The sequence below is a fragment of the Thermobia domestica genome, chromosome 11 (genome assembly GCF_964235325.1).
Source record: "Thermobia domestica chromosome 11, izTheDome1.hap1.1, whole genome shotgun sequence".
NCBI classification, from domain to species: domain Eukaryota; kingdom Metazoa; phylum Arthropoda; class Insecta; order Zygentoma; family Lepismatidae; genus Thermobia; species Thermobia domestica.
The window spans coordinates 268032338-268044403 of NC_137464.1; the positions used below are offsets into that span (position 1 = coordinate 268032338).

General features: G+C 36.5%; 1 protein-coding gene across 4 annotated transcripts in view; it reads right to left on the reverse strand.

Annotated features, from left to right (window-relative positions):
* Positions 1-268: 268 nt before the first annotated feature.
* Positions 269-12066, reverse strand: part of LOC145665074 (uncharacterized) — a 128617-nt gene continuing 116819 nt past the window's right edge. For all 4 annotated transcript variants that reach the window (XM_081732338.1, XM_081732337.1, XM_081732339.1 and 1 more), the window contains 4 exons: positions 9431-9553; positions 4824-4931; positions 2763-2924; positions 269-532 (listed from right to left, as the gene is read on the reverse strand). In XM_081732338.1, coding sequence (XP_081588464.1) covers positions 449-532; positions 2763-2924; positions 4824-4931; positions 9431-9553 — 477 coding nt within the window. In that variant the 3' untranslated portion in view covers positions 269-448. The remainder of the gene's footprint in view (positions 533-2762; positions 2925-4823; positions 4932-9430; positions 9554-12066) is intronic.

Sequence of the window (12066 nt, forward strand, 5' to 3'; positions counted from 1 at the left end):
GAAATATACTTAAGTACTTAATTTAACTACCAGATGACTTGTTAGTACTACGGTTCTTTTTAAACTAGGGGTGGTGCGATATCGGGAACTCTCTCCAATTACAATTATCGCTCATTCCACTATAACAGACGAAACTAGAAATATCGCTCTTGTAACCTTAGTTTCTGATCCTCCCTCGTATTTTATTTATCTGATCATAATGATTTTCTTAAATATTTTCATAGCCTTAAAGGTAAAATATATTTCAAATTTAAAGTCAGGACAGAATCTCACATATTTTATTATCCTATTCCATAAACAAGCTACAATTTTCAGAGCGACAGTACTCTGGCACACTTCTTACCAACATGTTTTATTTAACAATTGAGCGTACAAAAATTATTTATAAAAGTTCTTTTTATTACACCGATCACTTTTCTTTGAGTTCATAATAATTGCAATTCCACAACTAGGACTTCTTCACCATCTGCTTCGAAGGCTCCTCAGAAGAGGGTACGGAACTTTTCAACTTCATTTCCAGTTCCAGAATTTTCTAAAAGCAAACAAATTCAACGCTCACTACTGTTGGTACAAACAAATCTATCGAAATGTGATAAAAGAAAATAGCCAAATCAAGATATAACGAAAATTTTATTATAGATTTCGACACAAGTTCTCAGCTATGTGCAAAGTAATCAACAAAGAAACTAACGTAGGAAATAATATGAGAGAAAATATAAAACTCTTACAATAAAAATAGAATAGTCAAATAGCCAGCGTTGATGTAGTCAACAAAACTAACAAGTTGCTATGATAAAACTACCACAAACACAAAATCCCAAATTACATAAATGAAGTAACAGTGTTTTAGAAGCTCGTATCAGTTAATGTTACACGGAAATTATTGAAAAGTTGGAAAGATAAAGCGCCTTATATAGGGTCGTTCTGACGCGTGATTAGTGTAATACTAAAGCGTTCGACTAGCATATGTTGCCTGCAGTAGTCAGGCCTTTAATATGAGGCTAATACTTCAAAACGAATCTGCGTAAAGCCCCAAGAGTCTTCAGATGTAGATGAGGTTCCTCCAGCTATTGTGAAAATGAATTCTAAATTTATTACAGAACCACTGTGCTTTCCTTCTCATCAGGTAGATTTATCCCAGATTGGCTAAAGCAAGCAAAAGTTATCTCCCTTTTCAGAAAAGGATTGAGGGAAGATGTTGATAATTCTAGACTCGTTTTACAACCCTCAGTTTTCTGATAAAGTCTTTAGAATCAGCTATGAATAATCGGTTGATACATTATTTCGTCAGGAATTTATTTTGAGTGGGTACAAATTCAATATGAGGATAAATGATATTAAAATTTGTAAAATTACCCATAAAATTAGGCTAAGTTTACACAAAAGTTAGGATTTCGGGATGGGTTTCGAATCCTTGGACCCACTCCCTGCGTACGACCACTTCAAAACTATAATATATCTGATGCACAAAGTGGTTTTCGGAAAGAAAGAAACGATAGACACAGCTATTTTTAATTGTTTAGAATACATACGCGAAACATTAGATGGAAAGACTGCATATACTAGAATATTCTTTGGTCTAACAAAAGCTTTTGATTGAGTTCCACGTCAAAAACTTGTAAGAACAATGGAAAATTGTGATATTAGAGGCCACGTAAACAATTAGTTTAAATGTTATTTAAAAAAAATAACACACAAGCAGTTAAGTTACGATCTCTATGTTCAAATAGAATAGGAAGAACATATGTGTCAGAAAGTAATAGGATATCTTCTGGAGTACCACAAGGGTCAATATTGGGACAAGTTTTTTACTTGATATTTATTATTGATTTTAGTATTACAATAAATATTTTTTTTCACTAACGAAGCAACCTTGGCTATTACAGTCAATAATGAAGGAGAAATGATCTTTAAAATTAAGGATACAACAAAATTTAATAGGGTGGTTTCAACACAATGAACTCAAAGTAAATACAGACGAAAAGATAACAGGAAACTTTAATTGTGGAAGAAGAAAACTAGGAATCAGATAGGAAATTAGAATTGGAAATAGTAGTATTAATTATCAACGTAACGTAAAACTTTTAGCTTTGTCAATAAATAAAAATCTAAAAAGAGATTCATATCCAATTACTAGCTAATAAGCTTAGAAATGTTTGCTTTACTATAAACACAATTAAATCTGTAGCACAACAGTCTATTCGAGTGTTTCTAAGTTTTGTTTATACTTTTAACATAGATTTGATATCAGCTTTGAAAATACAAGCAGTTACAGATTCGGAAAAGTTAGCGTCAAACACTATGGGCCTTATGAGAATCGTTTTGACGTCTGGTTAACACCATACTACGGGGTTGACTAACGGATTGTTATCAAAATTGTATTCAAAGTCACTGATTAGGACGTACTATTTGACGAAGTTAATCACATGTTACTAATTAAACTACAGCAGAGGCTAATCTTTTACGCACGGTTTATCGTGCGACACAACATTTCGTATTTCGTACGACGCATGCGCTCATCTACTTTTCCGTAGTTGTCACATTTATTTTTCTCACCCGATGCATTTGGGTTATATAAGTTAATCATACCCAAATCCCCATTTTAGTTGTACTCAAAGTAGACTCTGAATACCATAACGTGCACCTTCCTTAATAAAGATTTAGTATCTTACTAACTAGTCTGAGACTAACCCTCGATTAACGAATTCTCTCTGAATACCGCCCTATAACTCAAACGAAAAACTCGTAACAGATTAACTTACTCTTAGATCTCTGCGTCGTCGCTCGTTGGCTTCTCTCTCAATGTTGGCGACGACTTCCTTATAACGGGCATCAAGCTCAGCGATCAACTGATCCACACTCTGTTGTCTTTCCTGCGAAAGAGCTGTTTTCTGTGACTGCATCTGAAGGATTTTTTCTTTCACCTGCAATCAAAGTCAATATTTATCTTCCAGCGACCCAATACATAATATCTGGAACATGAAAATGTCGTATTACTAATTTTTGAATGATATATACATTTTCGTTAGACGCTACAGAAATTTCACAGCAACTCATAGTGGTCAATTTGACATTTACAGCCAGTAAGGAAACTGCATAAGACGCTTCTTTTTCTCTTCTGTTGGGTTGGAGGTGCAGCTTCATGAACTTATAAATGATCGAGTTAAGAGTTAGATTAGGGGGAAAATTGCAGTTCAGTTCGACAGAATATTGCCTTTGTCTAACAATACTCAAAATAACTATATGTTGTTCCATAACAACATTTAAAAAAAGTCCCGAAATGAATCCTCACTAAAAACACTCAACAAGGGTCTACAAATGCATTATTTCGGTGTTGTGATCGGCTGAAAATTCATCGAAACGATAAAAAGTGTTACAACACGAGATGGAAATATTTTATAAAGGTCGGTCAATTCATTATTAAAGTTCAATGAGGACGTCAACAGCGAGACAAATAGATAACGTCGGTAACAGAATATAGTAATTATTTTGTGCCTACATTCCATTAATGTGCCAGGGATATGGAATATATGCTAGTTTTCAGTTATTGATTTCTCATTTTTTGTTTCCAGAATACTTTATGAATCTTCTATCCTTTGAGATTAACCCTGTCGCCGCCTCTGTTTCATATCCACTTCGTATATTAATGGAATCTACGCTCTAAATAAGCAATACTTTTTTTAGAGACCTTCATCCGCCATTCTGTTCTTGAGTGGTGATCCTTTAGTTTACCGTTCTGATCGATTTTCCGCGAGCTGTAGCCCCGAAATCACGCATTTGTGAATCATCCATACTGGTCTATTTCATATCTATCTATCTATCTATCTATCTATCTATCTATCTATCTATCTATCTATATATATATATATATATATATATATATATATATATATATATATATATAGATATATATATAAACAACACTGACAACGTTTAGGTGATTCCTGACACTAAGATAAGACGAAAAGTAGACCAACCTGGGTGCACAAATGCTTCCTTTCGGAGTTATAGGTTGCCGAAAATATGAACTTTAGAGGCCCATAGCTCCAAACCTATGGGACCTTCCCGTAGTCGGGTCAAGACTTCACATAGGAACTAATATGTGCGGTATCCAAAAATCCATGTTTCAAAATCCTAAGGTACTCACGCAACAATTTTTATAGTTTGGCTACGGGCATATAATTTGATGTATTCACCAACTACGTTTATCAAAATTGTCACAGAAGTAGGCTACCGCAGGATTCTGAAACATGGATATTTGGAAAGGGCACATACCAGTTCTCTACAGTCGCGTAAGTACGTTCTGGAATAAGTCCATCCTATTTGAAGAAATAATTTTTTTCGCTATACGACAGCCCACGCTATCTCGAGACAAAGCCACGACTGACTCAATGAAATGAAATGAGAATTTTATCACTTTCATAAGATTCATCCTTATAAACGTTTATCTTTATTTTGGTCTACCGAAAGGCCTGTTTCAGAATAACACCCAAAGCACGTTGTGTCTCAAGTGAGAGATGTTTCGCCTATTTTTGACGGATTGAGCTTATTTCATGATATCTAATTAGTTGTGTAACTTCCGCGTTTACCGTTTATTCACCTATTTTTTAAAAAATGTTTTATTCTTTCTACTATTAGAACAAACAGGAGAAATAAATAGCCGGATCCAAGTATTTTTCAGTGTAAACAAAATTACAAATTTATTTTGAACAGTGCAAAAAGTTACCAAGATTCCATTAAGTATAGTTACTAAATGAAATAAATGACCTTCGTGATACATTTTAATAGGTTTACCATCTAAAAAACCTTAGAAGACAATGTACCTCACATTCCTTTTCTCTCCGCAGTCGGAGAAGCCTGGTTTCATAATCGTGTTCTTGCTTCTTCAGTTTCTTCTCTAACTTTTTCACCATAGTCTCGAGGCTGGATTCCTGAAACATCAATCACTTTTAACATTTTCCATACTTATTACCATATTAGTCACTTAAAATATGAAGGGAACAAAGTACTTTACGACAATAGGAGAAAGATAGACAGAACTATCACTACAAGCAGTGGCACATATGATTTTATGGTTTGGGCCCATTAACCTTGGTAATACAGTAACTAATAATACACAAAATATGCGTAATATTTGAAATAGTAGTACAGTAAAACCTGCCTTCAACGGACCCTTTATTAAACGGAAAACTGTCTTAAACGGAAATATTTCACGGTCCCATGAATTTTGGAGTAAAAAACGTGTAAAAGGTCCTTCATTAAACGGAAACTGTGTTATGCGGACAACGGAAAGCAAAATAAAACTTTAACGGAAAATTCTGAGTTTCAGACTACACGGATTAGAAATATTTTTAGACATCATGTGAGAGGGCTAACATATACATTAAACTGACTGCGATAAATTCTTCATTCTTTTCTTAAATCTTTATGGACAATGTTGACCTTTGTCAACCACTATTCATATTCACTGGGATTTGACCCCCACAAGTTTCGGCTGATCCTTCGGAGCATGTCAGTTGCCAGTCTTCTTTGTGTCAGCGTACTTCAGTTCCGCTTGTGTAGCGACTAGCGGCAGCCGACAAAAATGAGGAGAAAACTGATAAAACAAGGTTCTGAAAAACAGGAATTCACGCAACAAAGCGGGAATTATATATCCCTATCACGTGTCATAAAAATAAGTAGGAAAGAGTTCAGAGGACTATCAAAATTCCAGAGAAAGCCTTTCTGTATTCTGAACTATACCGCAGCCAAGCAGCAATGTATACAGAAAATCCTGCTTGACTACTAGGAAAAATAAACAAGACGTTTATTATGTATTAATCCGTAGAAGGAAAAAGTACTGTAAGTGAACAAGTTACGTACACCTATATATATTCTCAGTATGTCCGTTATAAGCAATTTTTTTAAAGGAAAGGTTACCCCCATTAAGCGGAAACCTGACTTTAACGGAAATTTTTGCGGGTCCCGCTCGATTCCGCTGAAGACAGGTTTCACTGTATTATAAATCAGGTATGTATCCTGTACATGTGAGCCTTGCATTTAGTATTTGAAAGCAGCTGTGTGAATGGAGTTCAAGATAGAAACCTTTCTTTCGATCACACGTTAACTTTCTCTAAATACGAAACAGACACGCACACAAAATACTATTACTACTACTACCACTAATAATAATAATAATAATAATAATAATAATAATAATAATAATAATAATAATAATAATAATAATAGCTTAGAGCTACTACAAACCCACTTCTATGTACCATATAAAGATAAATTAAAGTGGGATGCTATTTTTGTTCTATAGCCACAGATAACAGAGACCTGTACGGGCCGAATGTTTCGGCCCGAGCCTGATCCAACCCGGGCCCGAAAAGTTTTGGAGATTTTCGGCCCGAGCCCGGCCCGGCCCGGCCCGATAAGTTTTTTAAAAATCTTGGCCCAAGCCCGGCCCGGGCCCGATAAATTTTAAAAGTTTCATTTTGTAACATTTTTCACGGGCACACTTGTTTGCCTTTATTCTAATTATCGTTTTACGAAAGTCAATAATTATTAAAGAATTGCAATTAATCGGCCCCAGCCCGGCCCGACCTGAAGAGAAATCGGTGGGCGTCTCTGGCATGTAAAATTTGGGAGGGACATCAAAGGAAATGATCTAACTGCTAGTGAGTATCTAAATTAAATTAAATTAAATTAAAATATTGAATATTTCGTATTTCAAAATATTGGGGGGACGCGTCCCCCCGTCTTCCCGCCAGAGACGCCCATGGTCAAAAGTAATTCTTTCCAGTTTGATAATTTGAGCCTGCTCGTTGTATGAACGACGATTAAGACACATTTTATAAACATTCTATTATAATTGTCAATAATAATCTCTCTCGAAGCTTGGTCTGGCATTTTTTGAAAAGACAGTGATTCCAGCGATGAACGACCTAGCATTGTTGCTCATTCGAATACTCCTAAGACAGAGTAAAGGGAAATGTGGCACAGTGATAGTGATGGTTGATAGATGGATACCTTTAAAGTGAATAGTATGTAAGAAAGCGAGACAGGCTGCAGACATAGCTGATAACAACTGAAACTTAATAAGTAAGAGCCTTATGCAGAATCGTTTTTAGTGTTCTATTAAGAGCGTGACTAGCTCGTCATGCTAACTTTCATATTTAGTAAAACGTAAGTCAAGTTAACGACTTATATCGAAAAACAAGAATTTTAGGAATGATTCAAAAAATAAATAAATAAATAAATAAAATGGATTAAAAGATTGCGATCTTGGCCAAGAATTACTTTTTGGATCAGGGGCAACAAAATTTTTGAACGGCCCCTAAATCGGATTTTCGTATTTTTAGCGGGATAAGCATATCTCACTGAGTAAATTGTTAGTTTTGATTTGGGTACCCTATATGTAGTTGTCCAAATGTAAGGCGTACAAGAAAATGTTTGATTCAATGAAATATATTGATTTTTTTGGATCGGGGGCCACAAAATTTTTGAACAGCTCCTAAATAGAGTTTTCATATTTTTTACGGAATAAGCACATCATACTGAGTAACTTGCTTGTTTTGCTTTGGGTACGCTATATGTAGTTCTCGAGATATAAGGCCTACAAGAAAATTTTTGCCTGAAATATATTGTATCTTCTGATCGAAAAAAAGTCAATCTAGACTTTCCAGTAGGTCGTTCAAATACACTTGGAGAAATCAATATAAGAAAGAATAGGACTCACTTAACTTCATTTCTCCTATAGTATTTGGGCAACCCTGTGAAAAGGTCGAGGTTGGCGTTTTCCCATATGAATCGTTAACTTCCATTAGTGTTACTAAATATGAAAGTTAGCATCATAAGTTAGTCTAGCTCTTAATACAACGCTAAAAGCGTCCCTAAAATTTGAGAATCTTGTATCATTAAAAGAAACTATTATAGTATCCCTTTTGTAATCTCTGGAGCTATTAGTAGTAGTCTTGGTAGTCCAAAAATATACCACTAACTAGAAGAAGACAAAATAATCGTAATAATAAATGCCAAAGGCCTTATGCAGAGTCGTTTTGAAATATGATTAGCGTCGTACTTAAGGCCTGACTACTGCAGGAAACATATGTTAGTCGAACTCTTTAGTATGGCACTAATCGCGCGGCAGAACGACTCTGCATAAGGCCCCAAACATCTTAGTCTGCGTTGTGCTAATTCACAATAATAATAATAATAATAATAATAATAAAAAACTGCTTTAATAGTCACCACCTGCGTTACAGGGCTATAAAATGTGCAGACAATTTACAGATCCAAAAGTACGAGTTTGTTAATTGAAATGCGCCAGTCATATTATTCACAAATGTAAATTATTCAACTATCTTAGGTACTTCGGTAGCTACATTTGGCATGATCAGATTTTCCCCTTCTCCATTGGCTGCTGCCAACGGCATATATTTTAATCATGCTTGACCCTAGCTATAGGAGCTAAATACACGGTTCTGATTGGTTGAGGCTATCAGTTTCTCGTCACGTAGCAGACATATAGTACAAATAAAACGCCAACTGCTGTTGATCCTCGTAGCCGCGCTAGTAATGAAAATAGCTTTTGGCGTGGATTCAAACCCGACTCAAGGATTTTTAAAAATTTTCTTAACATTTTTATCATTAAAATAAAATAAAAATTTTACTCATTTGCACTTGCGGCGATTAGGGGGGCAAAGGGGGCAGTTGTCCCCCCACTTTATTGAAGTAATCTATTATATAGTTTCATTTGGAAATGTAAAGTCTTACTATGTATTATTTGGCGTTGCGTGAGAATGTATTGCTTGTCTTACCGTGCAGTTAAGAAAGCTACAGGAATTGCGTTTTAATTACCACGGAAAATAGCCGCAAAATTAATCTATTGGAGCACAACAATTCCAGTATACTTTAACTTCTTCTTAGAAGGGCTTGATATACAGAAGGTCGATCCGCGTATATGTGTCCAATTTTACACCTGTACCCCTGACCACAGAAGCGACCGATATTGTCTCGGATGATATTGTTTAGAAGCCCTGCAGGGTTCGTTTTGTTCCACCTTGACCCCAGGATAGTCCCACGTGACATTATGTCACACTCGGGTAGTGCAACTTCGATGTAAATCTAACCTCACCCGCTTCCTTGTGTCCAATTTAAAACAGTTGGCTAGGATCGAGCGTGAAAATAAATATGCCTACCAATGATACGTACTACTTTTACTTTTTTCCATTTATTGTTATTTAAGCCGTTCTATTTCTTCTGATTATGTTAGACGTAACTGGCGAAATATCAATATAATTAAATAATACTTACGACATTCACTATCTGAGAATCAGGTAAATTTTTATAATTATTAATATAGATTCCGGGCTAGTCATTGTCGAAGAATTTCCATCGTTCTAACGGAGCACAATAAGTAACAGAAGAAAAGTTATCTGTGTACCTTTGTTATTCTGACGCTAAGCTCACCGCGAAGTTGATGGATTTCCGTCTCAAGGCTTCTCACTATTTCTTGGTGCCTGATCTCCAACTCTTGCAGCTGTTGTTCATGCTCACAACTCTCTGCCTGCAATTCACACAACCTGTTATATAGGGTGAGTCAAAAGTCCTTGGACACCTGTATAAGTTTGAAAATCGACGAGAAAAGTAAAAAGTGATGATGGGAACAGAGGTTTGATGAGGGGCCGCAACTTTTGGAGTGTATGTCATTCATGGCGTCCATCTTGAAATCCGCCATTTTGGATTCAAGTCAATCTTTTTTTTTTAAATGGGAAGGGGGTGTATGACACATCAAATAACACTAGCTTGAGCTCAGGAATTTATTGGTGTGATTTGTTTTTTTTTTCTATCATGTACAGTTTAGAAGTTATTAATGTTCAAAGGTGGGAAATTATCTTGATACTGAATGCTACAACACATGTTGTACGTGTTGTCCATCCCGTGCAATGCACAACTGTAGTCGCCGCAACCACTCTGACTGCACACGCAAGAGAATGTCTCCTGAAATTTGGTCACAGGCTTGTTGGATGCGTTCCTCCAGGTGTCTCAAATCACGGATTGTCTCAGCATACACTATCTGCCTAAGATGTCCCCATAGATAAAAACCAAGGGGCGTTAAGTCAGGGGATCTGGGAGGCCACTCCACGGGACCACGGCGACCAATCCACTTCCCTGGCAGTTGTTCATCCAACCATTCACGGACACCAAGTCCATAGTGTATGCTGAAAATAAGATGGGAAAATGCCGTCAGCGTTCAGTGTGGCAGGGAACAGAAGGTCCTGCAGCAGCATCAGATACTGTGGTGCAGTTAAGGTGTTGTAAATGAAAAATGGCCCAATGATGCGGGTGTCCCATACGCCATACCACACCATCACCTTCGCTGGACTATGTTCTCGACTCGGGTCAACCCGGTTCGGATTTGCGTCACACCAGTATCGACAATTATGTCGATTAACCTCCCCGTTCAAAGTGAAATACGCCTCGTCGCTGAACAGTATGTCCTTGGCAAACGCAGGATCCAGTTCGTGTTGTTCAGTAGCCCAGATATAGAACTCCAACTGGCGATCAGGGTCATCCTCGTTCAGTTTATGTTGCATGTGCAGCTTGTAAGGATGCCACTGATTGGCGTGCAATATCTGGACAACGGAGGATTGGCTTATTGCACATGCTAGGGACACACGATGGGTACTTCGTTTAGGGCTTTTCACAAACAACGCAACAACCGCCGCTGCAGTTTCCTCATTGGTGGCAGTCTTTGGTCGCCCACTACGTGCCCTATCTTGAACAGAGCCCGTCTCTCGGAATTTGGTGATCACGTGAGCCACCGTGCTGTGCGATATCGGTTCTCTGTCTGGGTGCCGTCTGTTGTAGTCAGCTGCTATTGTTCGGTAGCTGCGTTCCCCTGATACAAGGATGATTTCGATCTTCTGTTCACGTGTCAGACCCATTTTAGATCACCTTGAGCAAAGAGAGAACTGGGTCAGTATCAAGGTAATTTCCCACTTTTGAACATTAATAACTTCTAAACTGTACAAGATAAAAAAAAAAAGCTCAAGCTAGTGTTATTTGATGTGTCATGCACCTCCTTCCCATTTAAAAAGTTGACTTGAATCCAAAATGGCGGATTTCAAGATGGCGGCCATGAATGACATACACTCGAAAAGTTGCGGCCTCTCATCAAACCTCTGTTCCCATCATCACTTTTTACTTTTCCCGTCGATTTTCAAACTTATACAGGTGTCCAACGACTTTTGACTCACCCTTCATTTTTATCATCATTTCATAAAATATCTCGAGAATGATCAATTTAAAACATAAACATATTTAGTTGAAGAGCATGAGGGACTCATTTGTTATATTTTCAGGTGAAAATATAGCTTTTGGAAATGGCTTACTGGACCAACATAATCCGAGAGTTATTCTGCAAAAAATTTCAGTAATTTTGCTGGTTCCAGTAACTATCTCTCATTCAACACCGCTAATTTTTTTTGCAGGAACCAGTAAGAATATTGTTTAAATAATTTGAATATTTATGTGGAAATATAGTGGAAAAATAATAGTATTCTTGCCTGTTAGTAATTTGGGGAGAAGTTTACTCTGGTATCTTTAATAATGAAATGAAATAATTGAATTTTGTAACTTTTACGAGATTAAAAAAAAAAAAACCTTAATAGTTGCATCGTTAGTCCTTTTTTTAATTCCATAAAATTCATTTATTGATTCAAATTGAATAAATTTAAAATTGAAGCTGAATACTGCTCATCTTCTAGCTTTAGAACTACACAACTTAAATAAAATTAACATTGTATCAAAGGAAACACTTTGTATTAATAATACAGTTTCGGCAATATACCATTGCCTTCGTCAGACACAAGGGTTAAGATGTACATGCAGAAAAAGAGCAAAGAATCATTCATTCAAATAACAAGTTACTTAAAACACACGAAAACAAAATCAAAAAATGAAATGAAATGAAATCTTTGAGTTTTATGTCCCACGATTATGCCGGTTAGGCTAAAGGAGACGATGATGATGAATAATGAATGAAATGGTGGAATGAAGAAAGTGGGAGGAAACGGG